The following is a 14,368-nucleotide window of genomic DNA, read 5'->3' on the forward strand; positions in this document are numbered from 1 at the left end:
ACCAGTGATAATTACAGTTTTTTTTTCTCAAGACCTGCCATTCTGGAGGAAAGAGGGAGGAGAGGGACTACTGACTTTTAGCACTCCTGTAATTTACTGCAGCAAGAAGAATGGTATTGTTCTTGGTCTATGGAATTCTTCATCCTCCCTGTCTGAACATACTGTGTTCCCAGTTTTGATAAGGAAAACTTCCAACTTACTTTATTTGATCTCTCTAGCTGCTGACTTCATGATGGTTTTAATTGGGAAGAGAACAAATTGCAGAAGTACCCTACCACAGTTAGGAGTATCTCAGTGCTAGACTTGAAAACTTGGGGGCTTTTTTTTTGTGTGTTTGGGCTTGGGTTTTTATTTTTTGCTTGGGGGGCAGTTTGTGCAGGTTTTTTTGTTTGTTTAGGCTTTTTAAAATGAAGTTATGGAGAGTATTCACCACTTCTACAGGCTTTGATGTTAATTAAATGCTGACCCTCCTGATCTTGTGACATTCAAATTGTGGAGATAGAAATACCTTAAAATAAGGTTTTGAGGGCTATTCTATGGCATCTCCAGTATACTTAAATAAACCAGTGCTAATATTGTCAAGTAAGCTGTCTACTTTTGTCCTATGAGCTCTGGCCTAAGTACTGGCTTTTACTCAAATTGCTTTACTATCCTGATACTTTCTTTTCAGGCACATTTTGAAGGGTGAGCAGAAGGTACCAGACTCGATGAGTTTCTATCGAAATGTCGGAAAAGTCAGGCCAGAGTACAAAAGCAAAGGATGGAAAAACAAAGTATGCGACGCTCAGTCTGTTTAATACTTACAAAGGAAAGTCATTGGAAACGCAGAAAACCACAGGTGAGTGAGCTAGCTGCAGTTTTGCATTCTGTTTCATCGTTGCTGTAATACTAATTAAGAGTGCAAGTTATATGAGTGCTTAACCACACACTGCTTGATACGACAGTTAAGTGGAAAGCAATGTTGATGACAGTTTCTGGTTAGCTGTCAACAGAAGTATCTGTTCAGAGACACAGTCTCTGCTGTCAAATAGGATGTAGGGTATAGGTAAATAAAAACTTCTGTAGCTACAGTCTCCTTTTGTAGTCCTTATGAGGTGCCATTTCCCAGCTGAGCCTTTTACTGTGTTTCATAAAATGTTTGTGGTACTGGACATGTTTGAGGAGGAGGCAGTGCTCACTTTCAGATCAGGTGCTTTGTTTTGCAGGCAAACACTCAGTGCAACTTACACTGTAGTTTCAAATAGGGACGCTGTGTGCCTGCTTTTCATGACTCCTTGGACTGAGAACCAAGGGGGGATGGCACTCTGAAGTATTAGAATTTTATTTGACATCCTTGCCTAAATTGAGGTGTGAAAGTGGGGAAATGTGTTCAAAGTTCGTTGAAGTTTGCAACAGTAGTATTTTTCAAGGTTGTAACTGAGATGCTTGTCATGATACAGCATGCCTAGGGTAATACCTTGCATTTGTTCATCTGAATTGATTAGCTGGTAGCTTGACTGTCCCATACAGTGCGTTATCTTCATGTTGCTTTTTTTTTTATACTTGCGGTCTGGAGTAAATGCAATTTGTAGCAATGTTTCTGCAAGAGCAGCATCTGCCAACTGAAACTAGAAGCAAAAGTTAAATGGGCTGGATATGTGTGGGTATCCTTGCAGACTCATCAAGGTACATTAAACACCAAAAAGGGCAAGAGAATGATGCTCGACAATGTGTTAAAGGATATTAAGACATCAGCATTTCTGTCACTGAGCATTGTGTATTAAGGTGGGGACACAGATCCTTTTTAATCTCTGAACTAGGCTAAGCAGTGAGACTCTGTTCAAAAAGTACTCAAGTTCTCCCAAAATAAACATTTCAAATTCCTGTTTTTTAAAAATTAAACTATGAAGAATTTCTAACTTTCATGCTTTTATATTTTCTTACTGATTTACACAGCTTTGCACAAATACTGCGTGCTAAATAACATTGTTAATTGTTCTTTCTGTTTTGACGTGCAGTTGCTGCACGCCATGGATTACAGAGTCTCGGAAAAGTTGCTATTTCAAGGAGGATGCCTCCCCCAGCTAACCTTCCCAGTCTCAAAGCAGAGAACAAAGGCAATGACCCCAATGTGAACATTGTACCTAAAGACGGCACAGGATGGGCTTCAAAACAAGAGCAGCACGAAGAAGAAAAGTAAGTGGCCAGCAAGATCAGGGTGGTTTTGCAGTGCCTTCCCAAAAGCAGCAGGGGGTAGAGCTTGAGAAGAAATTATTTGACTGGCCTCAAGATAGCTACCAGAGAGTTAATAGCACCACTGTTAATGTTTGTTGCATCTACAACTCCCTGAAGGGTGGATGTAGTCAGGTGGGGGTTGGTCTCTTCTCCCAGGCAACCAGTACCAGAACAAGAGGACACAGTCTCAAGCTACACCAGGGGATGTTTAGGCTGGATGTTAGCAAGAAATTCTTCACAGAAAGAGAGATTGACCACTGGAAGGGGCTGCCCAGGGAGGTGGTGGAGTCACCATCCCTGGAGGTGTTTAAAATAAGATTGGATGAGGCACTTGGTAGCATGGTTTAGTTGATGAGATGGTGTTGGGTGAGCGGTGGGACTTGATGATCTCAAAGGTCTTTTCCAACCTGGTTAATTCTGTATAAATTGTTCTGAAAAACACTCCAAGATAGAGGGGGGCACTGACTGTCACTAGCACTTGTGAAAGCAAAAGGTGGGGTTTTTTTGGTGGTTTTTCTTTTTTCCTTCTGGCTGTCCCTTCAACCTGCATATTTTCGTACATTTAAATGTAGGTCAGGTTTTGACCTCTCTCCTAAAAGGCTGAACTTCTGGAGTATTCTATTGTTTAGATTTTACACTTAGTCTACTTAGATCTGTTGAGCCAATGGCTTGTTTGACTAAAACATTTTGTCCACGTCTGTCTGCCTTCTTGTAGCCATCTGCATCTATTAGAAGTATACTCCAGCAGTTCCTCTTGCATTTGCAAGAAATAGCTGTCCCTTATCTGCAACCGGAAGGTGTTTGTCTTTATATTTTCATACCTATTATTCACAAGGCTTCAAAGTCACCTACTAGTAAACTGGTTGGAGGAACTCATTCCTAGGGACAGTATGCCCAGGCTTCAAGTAAGTTCTTCTAAATTCAAACCATTGATCCATTTGCTCAGGTCTTCATACCATTACTGTAGCTACTGCTGTATTTCTCCAGCATTTTAGTATGCTTCAAAATGCTGCAGATGACATGTAAAGTGTTTGGTAATCATCTGAAAAGTCTTGTGGGTAAAGGTAACATCTTGATATCAGCTTGCTGTAGTTTAATTGGTTTTCTTCTGCAGAACAGTTAATAGAGTGCTCATGATGGAGTTGTTGCCTGTGATTATGTGCATCTTTTCTGCTGCTGCTTTCCCCAGTTGTCACATTTTCTGTGGGTGTTACTTCAGCCCCTTTTTCCTGGATAGCACAGCCTGTTGTGTATTGACTTAATTCAGCTAGCACCAAGCTGATTTGTTTCCCTTATCAAATGGTAGTACACCTATGGGAGAGTGTTTGGATAACTCATTCTGAATGGGCTCAGCTCTGAAGCAGTAAAGCTGCAAGAAATAAACTCTTGATGGTCTTGTTTCTTATTTCACTTCCATGTGACACAGTACAGCCACTAACTTCCAGTTTCCCCAGTCTGGTTAGGAAATGCGCAGCTGCAAGAAAATTAGGTGGAAATGGAAAATGTAGGTAGGGTTTGGGGTTTTTTTATTTTAATAGTCTATGGAAACAAGTCACAACTGCATTCAGTTAGCCTTGTGTGTTTCTCCCCAGAAATTATGATTTTTGGTGATGCTTTTAGACTACCACCTTTACAGTCGCTTGTTGAAAGCTAATTGACCTGATATTCCACTAGTTACCTCGTTAACAATGTAATAAAGTGAATCTGGACTACTGGATTTGCCCCATAATTTCTATTTTATCAAAAATGAGTACTGCTAAGATGGAGATCTTAACTTGTGGACACTAATACTTTGGGTCTTGAGTTACCTGAATGTTCAGATTTAAGAAATAGCTGTTCTTTGAGGACGTTAAGCAACATCCCTAAATCTGTAAACTAGAAATAGCTTCAGGAACATGCCTGGGTTTTATATTGGACAAAATGTGTGCTCATGTCTGCCTCTTCATTAAGATGGTGGAATTGTCATTGATAGACTTAAACTTCTGGGTTCCAATTCACAGAATCCATAAATTTTTTTCATGATAGAATAATAGATAGAATAAACCAGGTTGGAAGAGACCTTCAAGATCATCGCGTCCAACCCTTCAACCAATCCAATCCACCCAAACAACTAACCCATGGCACCAAGCACCCCATCAAGTCTCTTCCTGAAAACCTCCAATGATGGCGACTCCACCACCTCCCCAGGCAGCCCATTCCAATGGGCAATCACTCTCTCTGTATAGAACTTCTTCCTAACGTCCAACCTAAACCTCCCCTGGCGCAGCCTGAGACTGTGTCCTCTTGTTCTGGTACTGGCTTCCTGGGAGAAAAGACCATCATCTGCCTGTCTACAACCTCCCTTCAGGTAGTTGTAGAGAGTAATAAGGTCACCCCTGAGTCTCCTCTTCTCCAGTCTGAGCAGTCCCAGCTCCCTCAGTCTTTCCTCACGGGGCTGTGTTCCACGCCCCTCACCAACTTTGTTGCCCTTCTCTGGACATGCTCCAGCAAGCCAACCTCCTTCCTAAACTGAGGGGCCCAGAACTGGACACAGGGCTCGAGGTGTGGCCTAACCAGTGCAGTGTACAGAGGCAGAATGACCTCCCTGCTCCTGCTGGCCACACTGTTCTTGATGCAGGCCAGGATGCCATTGGCCTTCTTGGCCACCTGGGCACACTGCAGGCTCATCTTCAGCCTACCATCGACCAGTACCCCCAGGTCCCTCTCTGCCTGGCTGCTCTCCAGCCACTCTGACCCCAGCCTGTAGCTCTGCATGGGGTTGTTGTGGCCAATGTGCAGAACCCGGCACTTGGATGTGTTCAATCTCCTGCCCTTGGACTCTGCCCATCCGCCCAGCCTGTCGAGGTCCCTCTGCAGAGCCTCTCTACCCTCCAGCAGATCAACTCCTGTCCCCAGCTTGGTGTCGTCCACAAATTTACTGATGATGGACTCAATGCCCTCATCCAGACCATCAATAAAGATGTTAAAGAGCACAGGGCCCAGCACTGATCCTTGATGTCTCTAGCTTTCCTTACCAGTTCCTTTTACTTTGTAGTTTCAGACATATATTTGCCTCCTTTCTCTCAGTTCATGTTGGTCTTTTATGTGCTTACCTCTCAAGTCCTGAGACGAGAGAATATTGTTCCAAATTGCTGCCTACCATGGCTGTAGATTGATTGGATTTTGATTGTCCAATACAGCACTTTAAAAGTTACAATTCTATTCCAATCCTTAACTACTACTGTAACAACTCCTTTTGTATAAGAAGGTGCTTTTTCTGCAGAAAAGTAGTTACTGGTCCTTCAACTGCATAGTTACCTCATTTTGATGACCTTATTCTGTGCTCACCCTCTTGTATTCACAAGTGCTTTCCCTCTAATTCCAGACAGCCAGACGTGCCACAGACGCAGCCAAAACCTGCTATTCCTGCTCCTCCAGAAGTAGCTCCTGTTGCCAAATCATGGGCCAACACCAAACCCAGCGGACAGGATGGTAAGTGATGTTTAATACTGAGGGGTTCTTGGCTGACCTAGCAGGCTGTGCATGCTGCTGTGGGAGACCCCCAGGCTCAGCAGCTCTTTGAGCCTAGAGCAAGCCAGTTGAGATTACAAATGCTGTGGAAGCAGCTTTCTTGGCCAGAAGGTATGCTGGTCTCCTGTCACTCAGGTGAGCTCCAGCCTGATTTAGCAGCAGGCCTGACTACCTTGTGAAGGGCTGGTTTAGACAACCCTTTTGGATTGACAGGGAAATGGTGATGACAGCATAAGCTCTTGAATATGGTTGTAGTGGGGAGGGAAAGTCTCAGTTGTATAATGCATACCATTTTGGCACAGGAAGGAGAATTGCAAGGAGTGGTTGTTCTGATGACAATTTTGGATCATTTTGTGCAAAAATGTATTGTCTTGTTTCTATTTCCATGTCTGCTACAAGAATACTTTTCCCTGTGTCGTATAGATTTCTTGCATACTAGGTTTTCCAAGTGATAGTGTTTATGCATTTTTTTTTTTTCCTGGGAAAAGCATTAAAGGTGTGGTTTGGGGTTTTTTCAGCATTGTTTGAAAGGATGGGAGATGCTATTTTCACTAGCATCAATATCAGCTTGAATGTTTTCATTACAGATGTAAGACCAGAGTTAAATGTTTGGCAGGTATATTTTAAACTGCTTCTATGGTCAGGTGACTGCCTGGTGGATGTGGGGCAGGCTGTGGATGTAGTCTGCCTGGACTTCAGCAAAGCCTTTGACACCATCCCCCACAGCAAACTCCTGGCCAAGCAGTCAGCCCCTGGCTTGGACAGCAGCACTCTGAGCTGGGTTAGGAACTGGCTGGAGGGCTGAGCCCAGAGAATGGTCTCTTCTCCTGGGCAACCAGCACGAGAACAAGAGGACACAGTCTCAAGCTGTGCCAGGGGAAGTTTAGGCTGGATGTTAGGAAGAATTTCTTCACAGAGAGATTGGACATCGGAATGTGCTGCCCAGGGAGGTGGTGGAGTCACCATCACTGGAGGTGTATAGGAAAAGACTGGATGAGGCACTTGGTGCCATGGTTTAGTTGATGAGATGGTGTTGGGTGATAGGTTGGACTCGATGATCTCAGAGGTCTCTTCCCACCTGATTTATTCTGTTATATCCTAGGATGGGAGAAATAGAAATCTGAATTAAATCTGTGTGACCGTTTGAGGCTGTGCCTTTAAGAAAGGGACAGTGCTGGGACACTCTGGCTGAATATTTTGTAAACAAAGACGAATTTAATTGGTAGATTGGTAGAATGCAGCTTTAAGTTTTTAGTGCAGCTGGATTTTTTCTCTGTTCGTTCCTTTCCCTCTCCCTTCCAGCTTGCCTGCTTCTGGGCACCTAGTAAGAGTGACCTTGGATAAAGATAAGCGCTAATCTTGCATGAGGCCTACTAACTTCCTTAATAACTGCCTTTTTCTCTCTTTCTAACCCTTTTTGGGAAAAAAGGGAGGTAGGGGGAGAGAGTGGGGTACAGGGGGGGAACCCTCCTCTGTCCGGAGGAGGGAATTTCATTCCTGTATTCTTTTTTTTTCTTTTTCCCTGCTGTATATTTCTGTACATATATTGTAAATACTATATATATTGTGTATATCTAACCTGCCAATAGAATAGAATAAACCAGGTTGGAAGAGACCTTCAAGATCATCGTGTCCAACCTATCATCCAACACCACCTAATCAACTAACCCATGTAACCAAGCACCCTTTCCACATTGCTTGTAAAATACAGCATTCCTTTCGCTTCTCCGACTGAGTTAGCTGTGGTTTTTTTCCTCTTTGTGGGGAAGAGAAAGCTAGGCCTTCTCTCTCAACCCACTACAATCTGTAGAGTGAGAGGTTATTTAGAATTCCTGTCTCCGTTATGAGAAATACCCTACCACATGTTTTGTTCCTTAAATTCAACATTGGCAAGCATTCTGTGGCTATAATATAGTTCTGGCTTTCACGCTGAAAAAGCACGCTCTCTTCTGGGTGGACGTTTTGGAACAGGAGAATCTGACTTGCATGGAGGCAAGTTCTTAGCCATTATTTGAAGTTTAAACTTACGTGATGATTTGGATTTTTGCAGTAGTTATTAGAAGTGACAATTCTAGAGTCTGCACTACTTCCTCTCCTCTCTAATGTTACAGTGTTTCCTTCATTGTCAAATCCAGGAGCTCTTGGCTTTTTCAGGAGCTTGGTAGAATGGTGCTGCCAAACGATCTGCATAGCAGCCTTTCTGGCGTAAGCTGATAAGATCATCTCTGTGACACAGGAAATAGTGATTCGGCTCATTGGCTTTAGAATGCATTTAGCTAATTATTTTGTAGTTACCATGGCAGCCTACATGCCAAGCCCAGATGGCACCCTCATTTCATTCAATTATTGCAGTGGGTTTGCTGTTTCAAGAAGGCAAAATGTGAATTGGCATGAGCTGCTTGCTCTTCTTCTGTTTGAAACTTGGGATACACCTGTTGGTGCTCATGGTTTGCTATATGCAATTGGCTGGCAGAGCTCGTAGATTTTCCAGATGCCTTGTACATGTTCCAGCAGTCATTCAGACAGTTGCCTCATGCTCTTAGTATCATGGAATGGAGTCATAAAGTTGTTTTTGTTGGAAGAGACCTTTAAGATCATCAAGACCAGCCATTAATCCAGCACTGCTAGGTCCCTAGGCACCACGTCTTCTAAGACTTCAGCTGAGAGACAAAACTAAATCCTTCTCTGCAGTTGGTGCCTGTGTAGAAAGGGAAAACTTACAGAATGCAATGGCAGCCTGTATTTTTCAGCTCATGCATTGTCTAAAGGTTAAGGCTAATTGCTGTCATAACATTTTCAAATTCTTTTAACTGAACTGTTGGCTGACAGTCTGGCCGTTCCACATTGATAGCATTCTCAGCGATCAGCTTGGTAGTGCTTTAGCTATTGCGTTGCAAGTAAAACATTGTTGCTGTCGCTGTGTAGACTGTAGCAGGAAACATTTCCCAAGATTGGTAAGGCTCATGAATGTTGCATGCCATACGACCTCTGCAGAGGCTCCCTTGCCTAGCATGCCACCTGGTTAGTGTTTCATAGTTTCATTCAGGGTTGGAAGGGACCACAGGGATCAGCTAGTTCCAACCCCCCTGCCATGGGCAGGGACACCCCACACTAGATCAGGCTGGACAGAGCCTCATCCAGCCTGCTCTTAAACACCCCCAGGGACGGGGCCTCGACCACCTCCCTGGACAACACATTCCAGGGTTTCACCACTCTCATGGTGAAGAACCTCCTCCTCACATCTAGCCTGAATCTCCCCACCTTCAGCTTCATTCCATTCCCCCTAGTCCTATCACTACCTGAGATCCTGAGCAGTCCTTCCCCAGCCTTCCTGTAGGCCCCCTTCTTTAGAATTAGAATAAACCAAACCAGGTTGGAAGAGACCTTCAAGATCATCGTGTCCAACCCATCAACCAATCCAACCCACCCAAACAGCTAACCCATGGCACCAAGCACCCCTTCAAGTCTCCTTCTGAACACCTTCAATGATGGCGACTCCACCTCCCCGGGCAACCCATTCCATAGCGCAATCATTCTTTCTGTATAGAACTTCTTTCTGTATAGAACTGATCTCCTTCTACGAGCAGGTGACCGCCTGGTGGATGTGGGGAGGCCTGTGGATGTAGTTTACCTGGACTTCAGCAAGGCCTTTGACACCGTCCCCCACAGCAAACTCCTGGCCAAGCTGTCAGCCCATGGCTTGGATGGGAGCACACTGCGATGGGTTAGGAACTGGCTGGATGGCCGAACCCAGAGAGTGGTGGTGAATGGTGTCACATGCAGCTGGCGGCCAGTCAGTAGTGGAGTCCCCCGGGGATCAGTGCTGGGCCCCATCCTCTTTAACATCTTTATTGATGATCTGGATGAGGGCATTGAGTCTATCATCAGTAAATTTGCTGATGACACCAAGCTGGGGGCAGGAGTTGATCTGCTGGAGGGTAGAGAGGCTCTGCAGAGAGACCTCGACAGGCTGGGCAGATGGGCAGAGTCCAATGGGATGAGATTTAACGCATCCAAGTGCCGGGTTCTGCACATTGGCCACAACAACCCCATGCAGAGCTACAGGCTGGGGTCAGAGTGGCTGGAGAGCAGCCAGGCAGAGAGGGACCTGGGGGTGCTGGTTGATGGTAAGATGAACATGAGCCTGCAGTGTGCCCAGGTGGCCAGGAGGGCCAATGGCATCCTGGCCTGCATTAAGAACAGTGTGGCCAGCAGGAGCAGGGAGGTCATTCTGCCCCTGTACACTGCACTGGTTAGGCCACACCTCGAGTACTGTGTCCAGTTCTGGGCCCCTCAGTTTAGGAAGGAGGTTGCTTGCTGGAACGAGTCCAGAGAAGGGCAACGAAGTTAGTGAGGGGCTTGGAACACAAGCCCTATGAGGAGAGACTGAGGGAGCTGGGGCTGCTTAGCCTGGAGAGGAGGAGACTCAGGGGTGACCTCATTACTCTCTACAACTACCTGAAGGGGGGTTGTAAACAGGCAGAGGTTGGTCTCTTCTCCCAGGGAGCCAGCACCAGAACAAGAGGACACAGTCTCAGGCTGTGCCAGGGGAAGTTCAGGCTGGAGGTCAGGAGGAAGTTTTACACAGAGAGAGTGATTGCCCATTGGAATGGGCTGCCTGGGGAGGTGGTGGAGTCGCCGTCACTGGAGGTGTTCAGGAGGAGACTTGACAGGGTGCTTGGTTACATGAGTTAGTTGATTAGGTGGTGTTGGGTGATAGGTTGGACGCGATGATCTTGAAGGTCTCTTCCAACCTGGTTTATTCTATTCTATTCTAACTTCTTCCTAACATCCAACCTGAACCTCCCATGGCGCAGCCTGAGACTGTGTCCTCTTATTCTGGTACTGGGTGCCTGGGAGAAGAGACCATCATCCGCCTGTCTACAACCTGCCTGTCCTTCCTGAAGAGTTTATACCCATCTATCCCTACATCCCAGTCATGGGATTCATCCCACCAAGTTTCAGTAACAGCCACTATGTCGTGGCATGCCAGCAGCACAGTGGCCCTTAACTCATCCTGTTTGTTGCCCAAGCTGCGCGCATTCGCATAGAAGCACTTCAGCTGGGCTGGCCCTGTCCTCCTCTTGTGCCAAATCCCCTCGGTTTCCACAGAATGTCCTGGTGGATCATTCGTGGCTTGCCTCAGGGCAGCAAGTTGAGAGCCCTTACCAGCTCTCCTTCTCTCTACTGCTGGTGAGCTGCCCTTCTGTTTGTCACCAGCCAGCAGGAGACTATTAACCCCTGTTCTGTCCGGTTAAGCGAGTCATTGGATGTAGCTGCTTGGGAACATCAAGAGTTCGATGTCCATTAACTGAAAATAAGGTAACGTGATCTGTAGTACATGAAGTGGAATAAAGAGTGAAAGATTTCAAGGCAGTTTGTAGGCATGGAGGGATAAATAGTGGCCTTTGCAAAGAATAAGGCATTTATCCTCAGCTTGACTCTTTATCTTAAGAAAAATAAATCATCAAGATCCCTCTGTTTGACTGTTGCGAAGGTCTCTTTCACAGATCAGAGAGAACAGAAGCTTTTCTAGCTGTTAGCTACAACAGAACCAAAAAAAGGCACAGCATGGGCATTAGAGGATTTGGGACAGCTGATGTTCAGATCCTTTTTTTGTGAGCTTGCCCTATAGTCAGTGTAGCCTAATAGGGTATCTCTTATGGTAGCCTGCAGACAGGTATGGGAACAGGGCATTATTCAGGCTGTTGGAATAGAAATCTTCCCCCAGTGAGATGATTGGTGATTTGATACTAAGATATTTATGGGAGGGGAGAAACCAATTCAGTGCAAATGCTGACAAAACATTCTGAAGAGAGAGGCTATTTGACTGCCCTATCATGTACAACAGAAGTCTTAAATTCAACTCCCGAGTTATGATTTGAAGGGTGTTAGCAATCAAAGAATGCTACAGTTTTGATTCTTCTCTCACAATGTAAAAACTGTGGCCTTTTAAAGCCCTCAATAATTATTGTTAGAACAGCAATTCATCTTAAAGGTTTTTACAGTAACTTAGTTGTCCACTCAGGAGGGGAGAAAAAACAGTGTTAACAGAGCTGAGGAACTTCAGGTACTCGCCATGTAGAGTGTTGTTCCATTCTCCATTATTGCTCTCTAGTGCTTCTTGATTTTTCTCAGCCCCAACAAGCGTGATAGTTGGCCTAGCAAATTTAACAGCTTGGGTAGCAAGTGTGAGTGATTGCTCTTCACTTGTGTGAATTACTTGAACAGGGAATTAATATGGCTTTGATGTTCACTCTTTAAGGATGGTCAAGCCTTTATCACTTTCTGAACTGTTCTGACTACAGAAAGTTGTGACTTTGTGAATATCATACTGTGCAGGTCCAGCTATTCCAGTAAATAGTTATTTCCAGCAAGAGTTTCCCAGTCTGCCGGCAGCTGGGGATCAGGAAAAGTCAGGCAAAGACAAAGATAGCCCTGAGGAGCTCCATGGATCAGGACCCAACTTGAGACCACAAAGTAAGTACATGATTTGAATTTTTGTGAAACTGCACGGATTTGTGTGGAATTTGCCTATCAGAAGGTTACTCATGCCCCATACAAAGCAAATTGACTGATTGTTTTAATCAGTGCATTCCTACCCTGAAGAAATAGATGTTTGGAGCTTTTCTCTGAGGATTACTTAATCACACAACACTGGCATTTCCTTACTTTCCAGCTGCTAGATGTCACAAATCTTAAAATACGTATTTAAAGGAAATTCCTAATATTAACTAATTATATAAGTCATCATTAAGGGTGTTCTCAAATGGTTAGTACTCATAAGAGAGGGGCCTGGAAAATCCTGAATAAGAGGTTTAATCCACAGGATACCAAAAGAGTGGAGCATCATTTGGAAGGTGTTGGCATCTTTAGCTCATGGCTAAGGTGTTCTGATGAGCTGGGTCTGTTTCAGCCAGGGGATTTTAGATCTAGTGAAAATAGTGCTGGTTTTACATGTCTCAGTGAAGAAATGTGTGTTGCGTCCCCAGATCCTTTTAATGGTTTAGACTTGTGCTTGTTTCCTGTAAAAGCTAGGATTCTGTTTTTTCCCCCTCAAAATCTTGTTTTCAGTGGGGTTTGTATTGCTGTGGATCCTTTTCTGTGCTGCAGGTGGTACAGTCCTGTGCTGGTAGTAGGCAAGGTGCACACTGCTCTTAGGGAATCCTTAAGATTTCTGTGTTACAGGCCTCTGTTTTCCTTGATTCATTTGTCAGGTCCTACAGACCGAGACCACGTGCTTGTTCAGATCCTTCCTTGCTTTTTATGTAAAGAACAAGTTGTCAAGAAATGTTTGAGATGTCCAACACCAAGTTAGGAAAACAGCTATGCATGTCTATTGCAGCCTCGTGCAGGCAGTTGGCGAGTTTTGATCAGCACTGTACGTGCTATATTAAGGCCTTCTTTCAGGTCTGACAGCAGCAAGCTAAACAAATTTGGCGAGTACTGTCCTTTTCGCAGTTGTGCTCCCCAGCAAAGATAAGGGGAGGAACTGTAATGGATACATTGGACTCCCTGGCATTAGTGGTAGATCATTAAAGTCCCTTACATTTCCTGGACTCTTTGCTTAAACATTCACACCCAGTAGTAAAGCCCTCATCAGTTTTATTCCATCCTTGTCAGACAGAGGTGCAAGCCAGATTCTGGATACCCGTCTTCACTTTTAACAATGATGTGCAGGTGTATGTCATTTTGTGCTGCTTGAGAGTAGGCCTGTACTGCTTAAGAAATTTGATCTGTCCCTTGACAGCATCTTCACACTGAGTCAGCAGTGGCCCACTTACCACATCTAAACCTGTTTTTTCTTCTGTGCTATTATTATCAGTACTCTTCCTAAACTGCATTGTGTTTTGAAAGGTAGAATAGGACAACTAGAGCAGGCTATAAATATAACTTTTACCCTTCAGGTACATAGATGGATGTAGGGCTGAAGCAGGTTAGAAAACAGCTTCTATTTTCTCAAGTGACTGCTGTTTGTTTCAGAACCAAATATGAATGTGTGTCTGCAGAGGTCACTGTAAGCTCGGTAGGAAGAATGTTTATTAGTGTTCCAGTCTGTAAATCTGTAATATAAAGTCTGTTCTTGTTTATTCCCCTACTGATTCTGTCCATGCAGATGCTACTAGTTGGAGAGAAGGTGGTAATAAGAGCAACTCTACCAGTTCTCCAACTGATCAAGAAGCTAAGGCTCTTGGACAAGAAGATGGTAGTGCTGCACCAGCAGAACAAAATGATGGCCAGAAGGCAGCAGAGAAGAGGGATCTGCGGTTACCACAGGTCCCTCAACCCAAGCTCAATGGCCAGCAGCAACCACCCATCTCCTCCCAGTACAGAGCTATGATGCCACCATATGTAAGTGGTGGTTACATGAAAAGTTGCAAAGCTGCAGGAGCTGATCATTGCCTACTGTGGTTTCCTTACTCCCCTTTCTCCTCCCTGTATGGAATGCTTTGTAGTTCTGCTAGAAGGGTGTGATTGCAGCCAACTCCTTAAAGGATATGGCTACCTCTTTCTGCTCCTGTTTCTCTGAGTTTGAACTTGTCAGGAGCTGATTAGCACTTAAAATCACTCCCCCTTGGTGACTTGTAATATGAAGCCAGCTGCCTCCAATGAAGACTTTTGCTTTACTTTGGTTGTGATTCTT

General features: G+C 44.6%; 1 protein-coding gene across 13 annotated transcripts in view; it reads left to right on the forward strand.

Moving 5' to 3' along the window:
* Positions 1-14,368, forward strand: part of PRRC2C (proline rich coiled-coil 2C) — an 80,902-nt gene that overhangs the window by 18,393 nt on the left and 48,141 nt on the right. For all 13 annotated transcript variants that reach the window (XR_010990635.1, XR_010990634.1, XR_010990638.1 and 10 more), the window contains exons 2-6: positions 671-838; positions 1,998-2,175; positions 5,579-5,685; positions 12,067-12,204; positions 13,841-14,076. Coding sequence is in view for 5 of the 13 variants with exons in the window: in XM_068164622.1 (XP_068020723.1) it covers positions 724-838; positions 1,998-2,175; positions 5,579-5,685; positions 12,067-12,204; positions 13,841-14,076 (774 nt within the window). In the remaining 8 variants the exon portion in view is untranslated. The remainder of the gene's footprint in view (positions 1-670; positions 839-1,997; positions 2,176-5,578; positions 5,686-12,066; positions 12,205-13,840; positions 14,077-14,368) is intronic.

Source organism: Melanerpes formicivorus, unplaced genomic scaffold (assembly GCF_026170545.1).
Source record: "Melanerpes formicivorus ecotype bairdi unplaced genomic scaffold, bMelFor1.0.p_v2 SCAF_81, whole genome shotgun sequence".
Lineage (NCBI taxonomy): Eukaryota > Metazoa > Chordata > Aves > Piciformes > Picidae > Melanerpes > Melanerpes formicivorus.